At 45.1% G+C, this 19,072-nt stretch overlaps 1 protein-coding gene across 6 annotated transcripts; it reads left to right on the top strand.

The window, feature by feature from the left end:
- Positions 1-1,506: 1,506 nt before the first annotated feature.
- LOC101175423 (Na(+)/H(+) exchange regulatory cofactor NHE-RF4) lies at positions 1,507-18,165 on the top strand. 6 transcript variants are annotated; one of them, XM_078930008.1, is made up of 12 exons: positions 1,507-1,569; positions 1,717-1,764; positions 2,658-2,685; positions 4,106-4,167; positions 4,251-4,462; positions 7,495-7,566; positions 13,129-13,261; positions 14,340-14,476; positions 14,547-14,754; positions 15,158-15,354; positions 15,416-15,583; positions 17,266-18,165. In XM_078930008.1, exons 2-12 carry the CDS (start codon positions 1,749-1,751, stop codon positions 17,296-17,298), a joined length of 1,266 nt encoding a protein of 421 aa, XP_078786134.1. In that variant the 5' UTR covers positions 1,507-1,569; positions 1,717-1,748; the 3' UTR covers positions 17,299-18,165. The 6 variants fall into 6 exon arrangements, with proteins under 6 accessions (XP_078786134.1, XP_078786133.1, XP_023817686.1 ...); XM_078930007.1 differs by having other exon boundaries at positions 14,337-14,476; XM_023961918.2 differs by lacking the exon at positions 1,507-1,569 and having other exon boundaries at positions 1,604-1,764.
- The last annotated feature ends 907 nt before the right edge of the window (positions 18,166-19,072 follow it).

Below are 19,072 nucleotides of genomic sequence, written 5' to 3'. Positions count from 1 at the left end.
GCTCGTTGTCCTCTGTAGTGAGCTGCCTCGCGGTTCTTGCTAGCTTAGATGCAAAGTTGTCAAACTTGTATTTTTGGACTTTTTCTGCTATTGTGCTTTGGTATAAGGTTATGTTGGTTTCTTCAGAGCTTGAAATTGTTTAAGGTCAGGTTTACGCAAGACTTGATAGAGAATTGCATTTTTTTAAATATAAATGTTCAATGTTCAAAAGTCAGCAGGAGCTCCGACCCGCACGCCCTTCCTCCATCTTTGCTCACAAGCATGACCCTGTTTTGCCCCTTTCTGAAACTGCAAAAAACTTCAAAGCAAGAAGTGTTTTGAAAACTATTGACCCCCCCCCCCATGTAATTCCCCCATCTTGTCAGCCTCGCTGCTATGGCCGCTGAGGAGGTCTCGCAGTGATATATAGCGAGAAGTGGAAAGTCGTCCCGGTTCCGCCCCCTTCATTCAGCTCCATTGAGTACACTGCCTTCATGCTTCCTGGACCCACACCAACTGTAATAACAGTGATTTACCGCCCTCCAAAGCCGAACAGTGACTTTCTGGATCCATTTGGAACTCTGCTCACTCACCTGTCATCTCTTTCTTGTAATGTCATGGTCATGGGTGATATCAACATTCATTTTGATAATAGCCACCTTCCCCTCACCAGAGGCTTCTGCTCATGCCTGGACAGCATTGGTTTTAATCAATATGTTCAGCTCCCTTCCCACGCTAAGGGACACACTCTGGACCTGGTCTGCTGTTAACCCCCTCTAACTGCTCCACAAATGAACTTTATGTGACTGATCACCTTTTTGTTTCTTTTAACATCCCCCTCTCCTTATCTGAGATTAAACCCACTCACCTCATCTCCCTCCGAAACATTAAGAAAGTAAATGTGGAGATGTTTTCCTCTCATTTAGAGTGCATTCCTTCCCGAACCCATCCAACCCTGATGAACTGGTTTCTTTTCATAATAACAGCCTTCTAGATGTTTTTAACATTATTGATCCTGTCAAAACCAATTCTGTTTCGTTTGTTAAATCTTCTCCCTGGTTAACTCCAGAACTCCATAAAAAGAAAGCCAAATCCCGCCAGTTAGAACTGCTTTGCAAAAGAACTGGCTCTCCCACTCATAAGGACATTAAAATTGTCCAGCAAAGCCTTGAGTTTAACTGGGGTGGTACATTTTGGAATGTTATTTATTTTGCATTAACTCTGAGTTGACCGCCTGCAAATCCTAAAAACAGAATTGTGTGCACATAGATTTAGTTGTTATTATTAGAGTTCTTAGGTCATGTAAATAATATTACCAAATCAACATTTTTTTTTCACAAAGTACTTAAAATACAACAACCACTGAATAAAGTGCAGCTCCACCAACCGAAGCAACCTTCAGCTTTCCTTCCTGCTTCTTGTGGATGTTGTTGTTGTTCCCTTGTCTGTCCACCAGGTGTCACAGTTGGTAATGTGCATAGAGGGTTTTCCCTCCAAAACTCCTGAAGCCAGCACTCCCACCGGTCGTGCTCATAAAAGAATTTGACGGCGTTGTCTACATTCTGCCTGACAGCTGATGAGCCGTTTCAGGTCTGTTGGCTCTGTCTCAATCATGTCTCCCAGAACGCAGCACTCTGTGCTGGGGAGTAAATGTTTAACTCAGGAGGCTGTGAGGGAAGGAGCAAGCCGCTCACCTGCTGATTGTCAGATCGCACTCTGAACTTTGTCCATTTGCAGACAGACAGACCTGAAGACTCACTCAGAACTCCATGACATCCTCCACAGGTAGGATTTCTGCTTGGCATTGTGTGAAGTCTTTGGGAGTCTGGACTTGAGCTTGTACTTGTGGACAAACGGCGATTGACCAGTGCTGAAACCCTCCTGGTTACTGAAGAGCTTGGCTTTGCTCAGGCGCACCGTTCTCGGAGAAACGCCTCGCCATGTTGTTGTCTCAAACAGACTGAAGGTCACATGCCTGCAGTGGATTTAAATGGCACAGTTTTGTTTTCTTCCTGGGTAAAAGTTGTCTGTGTGCAGTTTTTCTTCCTGTCATCATCCACAGCTGAAGAAGGTCCTGTTCCTCAATCTATTTCCCATATTTAAACACTAACCGCAGGCCAGGTGTGCACGGCTGCACACAAACATTTCTGAAGGGGCGGCTTGTGTTGGAATTCATTACCAGATGCATTGTGTGAATGATTGTGTGATTCTCAGAAGCTAAACCTGGTGTTGGTATTTAGGGAGTCACCCTCCTCCTCTGTGGTGCAGATGATAACAAGTCACTAAGTAACTCGGTCTGTGAGCTCAGGCAGTCATGAGACAAATCAAGCCCATCCTTCCAGTGTTCTAAGGTTTTAGCGTTGCAAAAACATCAGAGCTCATCAGTTTTAACATGAGATAACTCCATCTGCTGACGCAGAAGCATTGCAAAACGATGTATCTGCTCGCTTGTGGATCCCAACTTTCACTTCAATGTTGTCAGTCAGTGTCGTGTTTCAGAAGAACTCCTGCTTTTCACTCCAGCACTGCTTCAGTTTATTGGGTGCCACAGAATTTGTTTTTTGTAGTTTTCTGTTCAATCGTGTTCTTGTTAACCAAATAAACAATTTTCCTGCAGCCTTTGCATTGTCCTGTTGCAGCTCCCGTCCTGACCCACTGTCATGCTGTTGTTCCCACAGGCATTCAGAATGGGACGGACCTTCCACGGTAAATTCTTTTTGCCCTTCAGTCCACCAGTACAGTTTGTGAAGCTCACAGAGCTGAGGAAGACATGGCCAACAGAAAATAAAATATCATAGAAAATATACACACAAGACCTCAGCAGAACTTTCAGTTTGTTCAGAGACATAATAGCTTAGTTTACGTGCACACCAATGTGTGTCTGCTTGTTTTCATTCCCCTTAAACCCCCCACTCCCATCATCCTTTGATCAATTTTCAAATCATTCCCAGTTAATGATGATGATGCTGTTTTAGGCCAAAATCAAAAAAGCCTGTGTCATTTTCCAGGACATAGTTTCTGCAGAGCAGCAGCTCCATTCAAATTCACCGCTGAGTTTGGGCGGGACTGTTGGTGCAGGGTAACCCCACCGCCACTTTCCCATCACCCGTCCGTTTGCACTCTTCCGCTAGCTTACAGCCCCTCACACCCCTAACATAACATTAGTGGTGCAACAAAAAGGGTGATCATCATCAGATCCATCCATCCATCCAGTTTAGATCCAGATTCCAGCTCAGACCAGGAAAACAAAGACGGTCATGGATCTGTTTGTCTGCGGGTGGATCAGAAAGGGGCGGAGCTGGGAGACTGTGACCCCGCCCAGCTTAGTTTCTACTCAGGGTGTAACAATTCTCTTGAACAACATATCGATTCCTACCATCATTTAGGGTTGGTCATCATAGTCAACATTGATTCATTTTGATCAATCCGATTGGATCCGATCCTCTGCCCTAAAGTGGATCCAGATCATCTTCATCCAAACTTCCAGCAGTGAGACTCAGACAGAAATTCCTGCTACTGAACAGTGAAGATTTCCAGATTCTTGGATTTCTTCCAGACCATCAGGTGTAAATGAAATACTGTATTTTCTACGTCACAAATAAAATCTTTTTCAAACAACATTCTTTCTTCTGCTCCTGATTCATAGCAATTTCAATATAGCAATACTCAGAAATATATGCAACTTTGACCTTAATTATCTTTATATATGTTCTCCATCAGGAGAAAAATGCTAGAAGAACATGTTAAAAGCACCAAAACAAAATACAATTTTCATCAGAGTGGGTCTTTAAAAACTTCATATTTAAATTTAAACATGAGAAGCATGTAATATTTTATTTTTTGGAAGACATGCCTTTTTTATGAGCAGATCATTTAAGTAAAATTGTCACTGGCTAAAATATTTTTCTACTCAGAAAAGCCTGAGACAAAATGGTTCCTCTATAGGACATCCAGGTGTTTATTTGTTACTTTTACTGTAGTTTGACCTACATGCTGGGTCTCTCAACACACAGCTTTAAATCACTTTCAGAGGTTGTGGTGGACCCCACAAATTTACATTTTTACTAATCATTCTGCTGGACGGAATAATCTGTGGTCATACTGACCTGATTTGTTGAAACTTTAGGTTTACCTTCAACCCAAAGGAAGGAATTGATAACCCAGCTCTGGTCATCAGCGATGATCCAGGTGAGTTGAGAAGCATTCGCCTTTACAAACCTCCCGTTTTTTTTCAAACACTGTTGACTAGCTTCACCACTTGATGCTTGCAGAACCTGATCCAACCATTATGCCCAGATTGTGCCTTCTAAAGCGCTCGGAATCCCAGACCTTCGGTTTCCACCTGCGACTGGATCAGAGAGGGCGAGGCTATGAAATCACAAATGTGGAACCTTGGAGTCCTGCAGTGCAGAGCGGCCTCAAGGCTGAAGACCGGCTGCTGGAGGTGAATGAGGAAAACGTGGACAAAATGGAATTTAATGAGGTGAGACGTGTTTGGCACAAAATAAATCCAACCTGTTTTCTAGGGTATTGTGTGCAACTGTGAACACTGCTTTCCCTGTGCACGTTGCCAAAACAAGTCATCTTGGGTTTTTTTAAAGACCTTTTTTAATTTGATTTAACTTCACTGGATTTGTAGATAATTATGTAGTTAAGGATGATGGATGTGACAGATGAGGTCAGACAGGAACCACCATGGACTATGATGTTTGCAGATGATATTGTGATTTGTAGTGAGAGCAGAGAACAGGTGGAGGAGAAGCTACAGAGGTGGAGGTTTGTCCTGGAAAGGAATGAAGGTTAGCTGTAAGATGGAGAACATGTGCGACTGAGAGGAACTAGAGACACTGAGGAAGACAGGAAGCAGAACTGGAGGCAGCAGAGGTGAAAATGTTGAGGTTCTCTCTGGGAGGGACCAGAATGGATCAGGAATGGGGACATCAGAGGGACAGCACATGTTAGAGGTTCTGGAGATCAAGTCAGACTGAGATGGTTGGGACATGTCCAGAGGAGAGACTAAAGGATGCTGAGTCTAGAGCTACCAGAGGTCCAGAGGAAGACCAGAGAAGAGGTTTCTGGATGCAGAGAAAGAAGTCATGAAGGTAGCTGCTGGTAGAGGAAACAGAAGACAGACGGAGGAAGCTGATGAATTGACAGATGTGTGATGGTCCATATTGTTCAATGGATACTGTAGTGAGATGTTTCTTAAAAGAAAGTTGGACTGTTAAATCCTCTGTCAGAAGTAATTCATCAACAGTTGGTTAAGGTCAACGGGCGACCAGGTGTTCATTATCAGAAATGAATGGAAGACATGGAATCCTGAACCATCGGGATTCCACGAGGCGGAGGACGGTTGCTTTTGTGAAGTCAGTTCATTCTGATAATGGACCCTCCAAAGGCCATTATCCCACTTTTATCTTGATCAGTTACAAAAGAAATAAATATTCACCCGGGTTGTTATTTTGTCGGTTTGGAACACTTCTTTCACAAAAAGTGGACAATTTATTTTTGTCACGCCCGGTAACAGCTGAGCCGGCATGGACCTCGACCGGTTTGATGCCAGACAATATTTTTACAGACTGATCTGAAAGGGGCAAAGTTTACGTTTAGCATTTTTGAGCTTCCGGTTTCTGAAAAAACTGTTTTACAAATTAAAATGTCACTACAAGAGATGTAGAGAATATATGATGGAAAATATAAAAACAATAGTCGATTTTTCTTTTTACAGATGACGAAGATTCAATGAAACAAAGTTGTTGATTTGTAGAAGTTGTTTCTTATTTGTAAAACATTCAATAAAGGCAGCATTACAGTTTTTTTCACAGAACACATCATAACACTGAGAACTCAATCCAGTCTCTGATCATCTTTCAAGGCAGAAAGATTTTTCATGTTTGGTTTTGACATAAATCCTGATTAACTGTGTATTTTCAACACAGGAACATTTTCTGTGCTAAAGTTTCTGAACAGATGTCTAATTCATCCTTGCTGTTGGAAAATTCATGAATATCCTTTTTAAAAGTTTACACAAATCTTTATTTGATTGAATCTGCATTCTCTGTCAAATATTTGCAGCTGGTTTAAACTTAGACTTTGTGATGAAGATTTCCCTTTAACGTCATAGTGGATGCTAACAACCGGACGCCAACTTCAGCCACGTCCCACTTTTAAGGTGTGATGGACAAATAAAGCAAAATGAAATGACCAAACCATCGTAAAACTGGTGTTTTCTATATACAATAATAAAACATTTTTCCAAAATAAAACTTCCTTCAGTATCAGAAAATAAACCAAATGGAAATAATCGAAGCTAGTGTATATATTTTTTTCAGTCTACAGTCCGGTACCAAGTGGCCCAGGGTTTGGAACCCAGATATAGAACATTTCGACTATGTACCGAAATTCTTTATCTAGATGTTCATTATCACTTTCTAATTCACACCCAGCAGCCATTAGAGCAGGGGTGTCAAACTAATTTTCACAGAGGGCCACATCAGCATAGTGTTAAACCTCCAAAGGGCCAGATTAACTTATACGTGCAACTAAATGTAATGAAAAATACACGTAACTACTCTTTAATGTTGAATAACTCATTTTCAGCGGCTGGGTAGCTTGGTTGGTAAGGTGAAAGGCTACCACGCAGGAATCCAGGGAGTTTCTTAAAGCAAAGAAGTGTAATATGCTTGAATGGCCAAGTCAGTCACCTGATCTTAACCCATTGAGCAGCATTTCACTTGTTGAAGACTAATCTTCAGACAGAAAGGTCCACAAACAAACAGCAACTGAAAGCCGCTGCAGTAAAGGCCTGGCAGAGCATTCAGAAGGAGAAAACCCAGCATCTGGTGATGTCCATGAGTTCAAGACTTCAGGCTGTCATTGCCAACAAAGGCTTTTAACCAAATATTAGGAATGACCATTTTGTTTGCAGTTATTTCATTTGTCCAATTACCTATGAGCCCATGAAATGAAGGGATTGTGTTTAAAAAATGCTTTAGTTTTTCACATTTTTATATAATCTTTTTGTTCAACCCATGGAATAAAAGCTGAAAGTCTGAATGGCATCTGAGTTGTTATATTTAAAATTCACTGTGGTAATGTACAGAAACTAAATTAGAAAGAAAGAGTCTCTGTCCAAATATTTATGGTCCTGACTGTATTTCAAGTTAAATTCCCCCTAGATATGAATAAATACACACCAATTTTAATTTTTAATTTAAGAAATTGAAAACTTTTTATGCCCTCGCGGGCCACATAAAGTGACATGGTGGGCCACATAAAGTGACATGGTGGGCCACATAAAGTGACTTGGTGGGCCACATAAAGTGACATGGTGGGCCACATCTGCCTTTTTTTCTGTTGAGCAGAACATTGGAATGGGATCTGTTGTGGTTTTGTTCAGCACCTTACCAAACGTAAACCATCATGCCCTGGGTGACCTGCTGGTTGTTTTGGACGTTGAACAGAGGAGCCAGACCACAGCAGCTGGATCACATTTGTGTCTGTTGGCTCTGACAGGTGGTGAGAAAGATCCAGTCGTGTGGTCCACACCTGTTCCTCCTGGTGCTTCGGAAAGAGGAGTACGATCAGGTGCAGTATGAGCCGTTACCACAGCGCAAACCAAACCAGCTTCAATCTGCTGTTCTGTGGAGCATGATGACTCCAGTTAGACTGTCAGCTGTTTCCTAACATCACGTGGCCTTGGAGCGATCTTTGACCTTTCAGTTTTAGCTTTCCCTTTTTTACAGCACTCTGAAGCGTAACATACAGACAATCTTTGATGCTTTGATTCTGAAGGGCAATGATGGAGCCAGAAGGGAAAGGGGCACACTGACTGGTGTTTGTGCTGCTTAACTCAACAACACGGCCAAAGAGACATTCAGGCGCGACCAGCTACATTATGCTATGAAGACTTCACTCACCTACCCGAATACAAAACATGTCCCCAAAAACCAACAATTTTGAACCTTATTGAATTTATTTATTTATTTATTTATTTATTTATTTATTTATTTTTTTACTTGTCCTGTCCAACAGCTAGGCAGACAGATGAGAGCTGAGGGCCTCTTGGGTTGGACATATTTTACTTTAACAAGAGGGGTTATTAATCTTCAGACAAACCAAAGGTATGTCTGAATAAACCCCTTTTGTAATTGAGGCCAAACTTTATTAATTTCAAACATGTCTGAAAATCTTTGGTGTTGGACCGGACGGAAAAGGAAAGAGGGGAAGAAGAGAGAGGGACGTTAGAGAGAGGGGGGGTAGGGGGTGATAATAGGAGGGGAAGGGGGATAAGACCATGAAGCAGCATAAAGCAACAAGTTTACTGGTTGTTAATCATTATGGTAAGGTTCAAATGTAAAAAAAAAACAAAAACAAAAAAAGGGCGGAGCCTGTCCACACACACACTCAAATGTTATAAACACACCTGTTAGTTGCAAAAATGTCCACCTGTCGACATGTACACAAAACAGATAGTGTTCACACGCATACTTATGCCTTAAAACCAACTAGTGTGAAATATTTCAGTCATTCAGTCTGTTGAGCTAACACCTGTGCTCAGGTGAGTGTTTATGTTCTTCTAAAATGGATGGTGGAACGTGAAAAGAAGGAGGGAGAGTGCCCAGCCATCCCCACCCCAAGACCCCCACCGCACCAGCAGCGGCAGCCGGATTCCCCCCAACACCACACGGGAACCGGCAGGGAACAACCGCCGCCCGGGCGACCAAGCCCGCCACCCAGGCCAGGGCCAGCAGGGCCGCCGCAAGGCCCCCAGAGCCAGAGAGCAGGGAGGCACGGAGGGAAAGAGGGCGCCGCCCCAGCCCAACCAGGAGAGCAGCCCCCCCGCCGCGCCGGGAGAACCCAACGCAGGGCCCCACCGGAGAAGGACGCCCACAGCCCCAGACGAGCACCCCACCACCACCCAGGAGTTCCGGGCATCCCCCCGCCCCAACCCCAGGCACGGGCCAGGACCCCCCAAGGGAGACCCACTCCGCACTCCAGGCAGCCATCCGCCCGGCCCACGGTTGGTCCAGGGAGGAGCGAGGCAGGGGCCCGCCGCCCCCGCCCAGAAGGGGGGAACCCCGGGGAAAAAAGAGGGCCCACAAGGGGTGTTGTAAATATGGCCCGACCAGGCTCGGCCACAGTTGGAAATTTGGCGGGGCCCAGCACTCAGGAGCAAGGACCAGACCCAACCCCCAGGGACACGAACACCCCCGGCTCAGATGTAATGTGAACCCCCCCACCGCGCGGAGAGAGCACCGCCGGGCCCAGGAAGCCAGCACCCCGGGGACACAGCCGCCGTTGCAAAGGGGCCCGTACCCCCCACCAGGGAAGAGGCAGGGGACAGATGGTCCTAGGTCCCACCTTCCTTGCAAAATGTGTGTGCGTGTATGTGTGTTTGAGAGAGTGTGTGTGTGCATGTGTGTGTGTTTATGTTGGGATGTATATATTGAGGGGGGAGGGGTGTGTGTACTAAGGGGGGTGCGGTTAAAATTGGCGGGTAGGGCACTAAGGGGACGTCTCCTGATTACTCACAGTGACGTCCCCTCACCCTCCCCACCAAGGGGCCCTAAATGTCTAAGGTGCGGTTAAAATTGGCGGGTAGGGTGCTAGGAGGACATCCGCTGCTTGCTGGCAGTGATGTCCAAGCACCCCCCCTACCAAGGGCCCTACATGTCTAAGGTGCAAATAAAACCGAAAGAGGGGGGCCCACTCCATACGGCAACCACAGGAGGGGGGTCACTGCCTAGTAAACCCCCCCCCCCAAGGCTCATCGCAGGCTAAGCCCCCCACCCCCTCACCCTATTATGAGGTTATATGAGGAAGGGGGTAAGTTGGGGACAGATGATAGACTGTCCCCCGGTGGTCAAACAGCCGTCCCCCGCCCCCCCCCCCCCAGCAAGGGGGCCAGGCCCACCCAGCCCCGGGGCCCCACCCCCGGAGGCGCAGACACCCCAGGCCCAGCACCACCACCCCCACACAGAGAGAGGGGAGCCAGAAAGCGCCGCCCCCCCCCGGAGCAAGCCCAGGCCCCCACCCCCAAACGCCGGCCCTAGAAGAGCTCTGGTCAGGCCTCGACGGGACCGAGGCAGCCAACCAGCCGGGGAAACCGCCGATGGCCTCAGCGGAGACCCCGACCCGTCAACCCCCCCTGCCCCGTACCAATAGTGGCCCCCCCCCCTCCCCCAGAATGCCCCCCCACAGGACAGGGCCGACAAGACCCCCACCCCACCCCACCCCCAGACCCCGCAGCCGAAGCGGATGACACCCAGAGCGACCGGGGGCCCCAAGAGGGTTGTCCCGTCCCGCCCCAGAGCCAGGGAAGGGCCGATCCCAGCCCCAGGTGTAGACGGGAAGCCCATCCAGCGCCGCTGGGCCCCCCCCCCCGAGCAGCGCCCCCCGCCAACCCCCCCCAGCACAGGCAAAGGGACCACCCCCCCAAGCCAAGCCAGACCACCACCCCACCCCCCCCACCACGCACCCCCACACCCAAGCCCAGAGGACCACGCAGCGCCCCAGGCCGCCCCACCCAGGCGCCGGACCCGACCCCCCGACCAACGGAGCCCCCACCACCCCCGGCCAGGCACCGGAGGCCCCGACCCCCACCCCGGCCCACGGCAGAAGGGCAAGGAGCAGCGACGACCATGCCCCCCCCACCCCCTAAGTCACGGAGTTAGCTATGGGAGACCAGAGAGACCGAATTCTTTCAAAGTTACTTGAACTTTGGGCTGACATTTTTTCCAAGCTGATATGATCAAGCAGCAGATTTCTGTGTTGACTTATATTTATATTTTTTTTGCTTTTCCAATTTATTAAAATAGTTTTTTTAGCAATGCAAAGAGTTATGAAAATGATAGAGCCTAATCCTCCTTCTACATCGATGGCACTCATGTCACCAAGCACACAAAGTGACGGTGAAGCTGTGATTGAAACCTTAAGCCAGACTGATAGATCGGCACATACCTGCTGCCAGAGAGCCTGGACAGGCGTGCAGAACCATAGTGCATGCATGTAATTGTCGGGTAGATTACTGTCACAGTGCTGACAAATGTCTGAGTTACTGAGACCCATCTTGAACATCATCTGTCCAGTGTAGTAAATTCTGTGAAGAGTTTTGAAATGGATTAGCTGCAGATTTGGATTTTTTGTCATTTTAAAGGTGTTTAGACAAAGTTCTGACCAAAAACTTTCATCTGTGCTGATGCTCAAATCCGCATCCCATTTTGTTGTCGGAAGTGAAATATTGTTATCTAAATTACATAAAAGTTTGTATATTTTGGAGAGAGTTTTATTCATTGAGAAATTGATCAGAGTGGTAACTACATCTGGTAGCTTTAAATCGTTGTCTCTGTATTTAAACTTTTTAGTAATAATTGATTTAAGTTGCTGATATTCCAAGAAGTTATATATTCCATGTTTGTCTTGAAGTTCCTGGGGAGTTATGAATCTTCTATCAATAATTATATGCTCTAGATGTTTTATGCCCCCTGCTTGCCAAGCTGGGAAGTGGATAATTTTTTTGTTTATGAGGATGTCTGGGTTGTTCCAGATGGGTGTCATTTTGCACGGTTGAATTGATGATTTTGATATTTTGAGAAATTCCCACCAGGCTGTTAAAGTGGCATTTATATTAATGCTTTTGAAACAATCCTGTTTTTTAACTGTTTGGCTAATAAATGGTAGCTGTGACAGGTTGATCTTTCCACATAACGCCTGTTCCAAGTCTAACCATGAGTTGGTTTCTGGATTATTTTTTAACCATTTTAAGATGTATTGTAATCTATTTGCAAGAAAGTAATTGTGGAAGTTAGGTAATTCTAATCCTCCACAGCTTTTTGCAGATTTTAAAGTTTTTAGACTAATTCTTGCAGGTTTATTGTTCCATAGAAAGCTTGATATGGATGAGTCTAATGTTTTGAACCATTTTAATGGCGGTTGTGTGGGAATCATTGAGAAGAGATAATTAACTTTGGGTAAGATTTTCATTTTAACCGTGGCTACCTTGCCCATAAGGGACAAAGGCAGGTTGGTCCAGCGTGTTAGATCGTCCTGTATGCTTTTCAGTAATGGGGTGTGGTTTAGCTGCACCAGTTCTGATATTTTGGGGGAAAAATAAATACCTAGATATTTTATATTGCCTGATTTAACTGGTATTGTGAGTCCTTGCTCCGCATTACTGTTCAGTGGTAATAAAACAGATTTATTCCAATTAATGGAATAGTCTGATATAGAAGAGAATTCATTAATGATTGTTGCCGTTTCATTTACAGAATGTATATTACTTAAAAACAGTAATATGTCATCTGCATAGAGACTAATTTTATGATGGCTGTGTTTGGTTTTAATTCCTTTAATACTCTCATTCTGTCTTATTGCTGCAGCTAGAGGCTCGATAAATATTGCAAAAATATTTCATCCCTCAAAAAGAGCAGATCAGGCCGGAAAACACTCACCATCCTGCTGAGCGAGGCCAGCGTGAGCACGGATGCTTTAAATAAAGAATTTAAACTGATTCTAAAAAGCAAGTAATGATCTGAAAACTGAATAAAACGACAAACATCAATAAAGTTTGGAACACCTTGGCTTTACATGATTTCTGCTGTAAAGTCAGACTCTTTGTCTAAATGTATAATTGTTCCCCTGTGACATCAGTCCTTATTGGACTTTTAAGGAACTACTGCAACATTTTGTGTCAAATTAGGGGCTTGACCTAATTCCACTCTTTGTTTCCATTTGCACACATTGATTTTCTTTGAGATGGACGCTCATCACATTTAACGTCTCTATTCACTCACTCAAAGAGAATTTGAACCAGAGTCCAGCGGATGCAAGTGTTTCTAAGAGCTGTGAAAATGGAGACATAGATTAATTAATAAGTGCACGATGAACTCACACATACATCCCCAGCCTTTTTTAAGAACAAAGCAGTCAAATAATCTCTGACATTATGATCCTGACTCAGAAAACGTTATTCCAGATTAAACCCAGAAATCCAGTTTTTATGCTCAGCTTCCCTTGTTCAGTGGGTTTTCACTTCCGCGGCTCTCAAAGAGCTGCAGCATCTGAGCACCTGGAGAATGGGATCCAGCCGGTGCAGTGGATCATGGCTGCCTGTTATCCCGCTAACGTTGGCTGCTGCTCCTTCTGCAGGCGGCGCAGATGGCCGTAGACCTGCAGACGCTCTGCAGAGCCTCCAAAGGGGACAGCTGGTCCAGGCCCAGACTGTGTCATGTCAGCAGAGATCCAGAACACGGCCTGGGGATGAGCTTCAGCCAAACTAACGGTACTATTGACCAAAGTCTTCCCAAACATTTCAACGTCCTGCTGATGTAGTGATCGGGGGGGGTCTTTAGAAAACCTCTGCAGCTAAAGTTTATGCTGAAAATTTATCTTTGTTTATATTTTGATTTAATTTGATTTGAAATGTTTTTTTTCAAGCAATCAAATAAGAATAGTACGCAACAACAATACAATCATCAGTTATACTTTCATACAAAGACGTATCAAACTTAGGATAATTAGATTTTACATAAAGATTGCTTGTAAGGGAGTGGAAAAAGGTGAATTTATATAATCCCACCCTGTTCTACTGTAACCATTTAATTACATGATTTATCATTAATTTATCATCAACCTAACTTCTTTCAGACAGAATTAAGAATCCTGAAGTATCAATAATTCACATGACAAAGATGAATGACTTATTATGTAAAAATAGACATAACTATTTTAGAAATCAACATAGCAAATGCAGATCAGTTATCTAATGCAGATTATGTTCATTAGAAAAATCATGGCTATGAATAAATATAAGATATCAGAAAAAATAGACATAACATTTTTTTCAGAAATCTTCCTAGGATATGGAGATCAAGTATCAAAAGTTAAAAATATGTGCAGATTATTTTTCATTTGGAAAAATCCTGAATCCATTTTTGGAGCAAGTGAAGTGAAATAATTAGAGATCAATCATTTTAACCATCTTCAATAATTGATTAAGCATTTTTTATTATAATTATAAGGTAATGCTGTGAAATACTAAATCAAGACTAAACATCAATATTTGCAAATGTGATCTCCCAAAAAATCTGCTCAGAAGCAGAAACTCTCAGAGATGTTTCCAGTCTGATCCTCTAACTCTGGTTGGTGTGGTGGGGTTTTCTCCTCCTTTCAAAGCTGCCACAGCCGTCTTTCTGTCCTCAACCTCCTTCACACGGTCACCGTTATGCCTCTCTCAGCTTCTCTTACATGAGCACACATCAGAAACAGGACTGAGCCACGTTGCGAAGAATGTGACGGCGATGTCCAAAGGGAATTCTGGGCTTTCCTGGTTGCTCACGGAGAAGGTTTTGTGTCAGCAGGTGAATGGGCTCGCTTCTCTGTGAGCACAGTCACAGATGGGGCTGCAGAAAAGGCCGGGGTCCGCACCGGAGACGCCCTGGTGTGGATCAACGGCGTCTCAGCATCCGTGCTCACGCTGGCCTCGCTCAGCAGGATGGTGAGTGTTTTCCGGCCTGATCTGCTCTTTTTGAGGGATGGCTCTGTGACAGAAGTGGCGTGTGATGCAGGTAAACAAGAGCGGCGACCCTGTGACCGTCCTGGTCGTTGAGCCTGTCAGTGCGTCCTGTTATGTCAGGAGGAAAGTTCCCATCTTTCCTGAGCTGGCGGAAAACATCAACCTGCCCCACGCCGCAAAGACCATGCGGCTGGAGAGGAGGCGTGACGGATATGGCTTCCTGCTGAGACAGGAGAGGGTGAAGAGTCTGCAGAAGACAGGTGATGACCCTGACAGGAATGGATGAAGGTCTTTGAGGCTCGTTTCTCCCATGATCAGACAGAGGAGGTGAAGCAGGACCAATCTTTGAGTCATGGTTTATGGGTGCAACATGCTTTATTGCAGTTCTTTTGGGATCATTGTTTTAAATAAATGAAACTTCATTTGAAGCAAAGAGATGTTGCAGCTCCAGCTAGTCATGAGCTTTGGTGTTTCTTCTGGATATCAACTGAAGACGTCTGAAATCCAGCAGTAGGAGCAGAGACAGCCATCGCTGGGGAGGAGCTGATAGACTTTGGACGTTCGTCTTCCGGGGTGTCACAGGCTACAAAAACCCCCTCAGATCAGCTGCTCCTCTGGGCCAGCTCTAACAGGACTCTGGTTTCTTTGGTTCTGACCCGACAGCTCACGTGCTCAGAGAGGTGGACGCCGGCAGTGCCGCCGAGGATGCGGGGATGACGGACGGAGACGTGCTGCTCACCGTCAACGAGGAACCCGTGGAGGAGCTGGAGCATGAAGAGGTCGTCAATAGGATCCGGGCCAGCGGGGACCGAGTCACTCTCACCTCCATCTCTGCTGAAGGACGGCGGTTCTACAGAACAGTAGGTGACGTCAACATCAGGTTCGTCTGAGTCGGAACCCTGATGCTCTTTCTCTCTGCAGCTGGGCATTTCTCCACTCTTGTTCCTCGATGACTCTGCTTCACCTAGCTGCACCCAGATGGAAGATGCTGCCCCTAAAACTGCATCATGTGACCTGGACAAAGGGGAACCACAGCTGGACTTTCACTCTTCCTCTAGCTCAAATCGTCCAGGAGTCTTCATCAGAAAGGTTTTGTCTCAAAATGTGAAAGCATAAAGTTCTGTTTATCTGAGATCCAATTCTGCTGATGCTGACGCACAGGTTACAGCTTAGCGGCGTCTTAGTAAACATCTGTATGCAGCAGTTAAACTGAGTCCCAGAGTTTCAATTGACGGTAGGGTTGACCAGATCCACTGCAGGACTCCATGAGGGGTACCAAAGTGTCAGCCCCTCCATCGGCCTCCAAACCTCTGTTTGCAAAGAAAATCTGAGGAAAGTTCTGGAATGTGAGAACGTCTTTGGAGGTCTGAGTGAGATCCAACACTGCAACTGCACCTAGATACAGATGAAGAAAAGCAGAATGTGTTTGAATCTGACATGGTTTCAATCAGCAGAGAGTTTCAGTCATAAACAAGGCAAACAGCAGGTTACAGAGTGACTGCAGAGCCACACAGAAAGAATGCCTCAGAAAGTGCTCCAGATAGAAGCGGACCGGGCCAACAGCACAGAGTATCTGCGGTTCCGACTTCTCCAATATGAACGCTCCAACTGGAGACCTTATGGTTCTACACTAGCACTAGAACGCTTGTTCTAAATGAAGGATATCCTTTACCTGAATGCTTTTCCTATTTGGTCAGAATTTTAATGATATACATTAAAATTCCCTTTGATATTGCTAAGAATAAATCCAAGGAATTATCATATTTATTAGTTTGATATTTATTACTCCAAAAATTAAGATAAATTCAGAGAGAGATAGACCCAAATAACAAAAATGGACAATAGCAGGTATTTCCACCCTTTGCTGCAATGACAGCAACGCTTCCTGCTCCTCTCCAGCCTCATGATGTTGTCATCCAGTCTCTGGTCACGTGGTCCCAGACCTGCTCTCTGGGGTTCAGGTCTCTTGGTCCCAGACCTGCTCTTGGGGGTTCAGGTCTCTTGGTCCCAGACCTGCTCTAGGGGGTTCAGGTCACATGGTCTTGTGTCCACTGCATATGTTCACGGCGAGGTCACCTGCAGCGGTCGTCCATCCTTCCTGTCAAAGCGGTGGAGTCGGTTGTGAATGGTCAGTCTGGAAACCCCAGTACCCCTCCCATCTGGTAAACGGGCCTGCAGCTGTGTGGCGTTTGCTAAACCTGGTCTGAGTTCAGAGGTCAGAGGTTCTGGTCATGGCTGTGGTCTGTCACTGGTGAGGCTCCACTCCTGGGTCTGTCATTTTAAGTCTACAACAACTAAAAACAGCATTGTGATTTTAGGAAACAGTAAATGGAAGCTGCCTATCACATGGCGCCATGTCTTCTGGTAACTTTATAGAATATGTTTAAATTAAAAATACCTGGAGCTTAAACAGTATGCTGGGGGCGCGGTTCTCCGTTTGAATGCATCTGTTACAACATTTTACTAATAACACATTGTGTCTACATAACAGAAAGCATCTCTAGGCGGGCAAACATTTTGTTAAAGCTGCACCCAGCCGGGGGGAACCTCTGGAAGAAAAACAAGAATCAGCAAAACACCCAATACACAAATAAATCTACTATCTAGTTTGAGAATCTCGTGAGAGTTGATTTTTAAAAACATCAAACACCACATGAAAACATGCTGGTCAGAGAAATCCCTCTCAGGTCTATTTGTCCATAAAAAGCCTGGCAGCAGGAAGGACAGCCATGACACTGCAGTTTGACCCAAACCGCTCTTCTGCTTTCCAGACATCACAGAGAAGACGGGAGGTTCTGTTGTGATGGACCGTCCTCCAGCATCTGGACACCAGCCCGGCTCAGTCTGGTCCATGTTTGTTCTGAGACCCGCTTCCAGCCGTCCTCTGGCCCGACGATGGTTCTGCTCGTCTACAAGAACTCCCGATGATCTGTCTCCTGAACCTCATCTGGGCTTTTTCCCCAGCTATCAGTCATGTAAAGAACCAGCCCCGCATCCTAAAAATCTCCACCCACCCAACCCCTCAGCTGCTATGTTAGCATTAGATCAGGGGTGGGCACATTTTTGGGTTCTAAAGATTGATGGAAGTGTGTTGGTAACCCGCCTCATGCGAGAAAGAAAAAACATGGAATCTGGACAAAAACATGCTTCCATTTGGATTGAAAATTGAGATTTTAAAACAGAAAACTTTGGAATTTATCTTCCAGAACTGTGGCTTCTGATCTCGTTTTAGTGCCAACTGGCCTGATGGGTTGATGTCCCTCAGGGACAAATGCAAACTCAGAGAAATGCTGTCATGTGATTTTGGAGTGATCAGAAAAACATCAAATCTTCCAACACCACATGAATGCAGAATCACTTCCTGCACTGAAGCAAAGGTCAATTTAGCTGTAGAGCGCCATCTATGGGGAGACACCAGAATTACAGGGCAAACAAAACGAAGGATTATACCACTGTTTTTCAAAGTGGCACACTTTAACCTTGACAAAATCCCACTGCACACCAGCATCCAAAAATAAAATAAAAAAAAGAGAAACTCATAGTCTGTATAGATCTACAGTCCCTCCACAATCTCACATACATTTTTGTGATAATTGTGGCAGAAAAAGCTGGACGTTGCAGCTGTTTTTTTCTAAAAGACGTAATAAAAGTAAAGTTAGAAGATTTGAAAACTGTTTGATGCGTGTTTGTTGTGGTTTCAAGACCTTAAACAAAGAAAGGCTCATTGTGCGCTGAGACACTGTCACTTTAACCCAATGCATCATGGGAGATGTAGTGCAAACAGCCGCCGAACGGAGAAAGACTAGCGTCTCTGAGCTTCATAGTTTCGTTCTCTTGTTCCACGGTCTGACACCGGATTCTGTGGAAAGCTACACCACTGAAGACGAGCTTTAGCTGGTATTTATGTTGGAATTGAGAGACTTTATCAGCAGAATTAAGAAAAAGGAAGTGAAGACTTTAACTACTTCTGATTGGTCAGACTGATGACATGTGATTAAGCCTCCAAGAATGATTGGTGGAGACAGTTGAAGGGGCGGGACTTTTTTGAAAATGGCTTTAGTTGCAGCTAAATCGCGGTACCGTCATTCTTATCAAAATGTCTTTCATAGAATCAAATAAACACAACGAAAAAAGTATTTTATGATCTTTCATATTCCTAACTACTCAGTGTTTGGATGAACACAGAGCTGATATCATGGAGATGGTAAATGTTTTTATATCAGTTAAGGGTCATTCCCCACGGCACACTAGAGTGCATCGGCACACTGGTTGATAAACACTGGATTATACCATCTTATCCCCCAGATGAAATCGTTTAATGGGCTGTAGTGTTCCCGCCCCTCTAGTCTCCATGGCTCATAATGTAAAGGTCTATGCCTCTGGCAGACCGATGCGTTACAGCTGAGACTTTTAGAAGTGAGAAGAAGGAATCACAGCGGCTGCAGGTTCTGGTGTCTGCATGCAGCTTCACCTCTGCTGAGTCCAGGCACACGGGTCTACAGATGAGGATCTATCCTGTTCCTGCTGAACTCAAAGACTTTCTATGCTCCAAAGAGAATTGAAAATACTGCTGACTCA

The sequence above is a fragment of the Oryzias latipes genome, chromosome 13 (assembly GCF_053564925.1).
Source record: "Oryzias latipes strain Hd-rR chromosome 13, Olatipes_Hd-rR_3.1".
In the NCBI taxonomy this organism is placed as follows: domain Eukaryota; kingdom Metazoa; phylum Chordata; class Actinopteri; order Beloniformes; family Adrianichthyidae; genus Oryzias; species Oryzias latipes.
The sequence above is the reverse complement of the archived record's forward strand: the minus strand, read 5'-3'. Positions and strand labels throughout refer to the sequence as shown.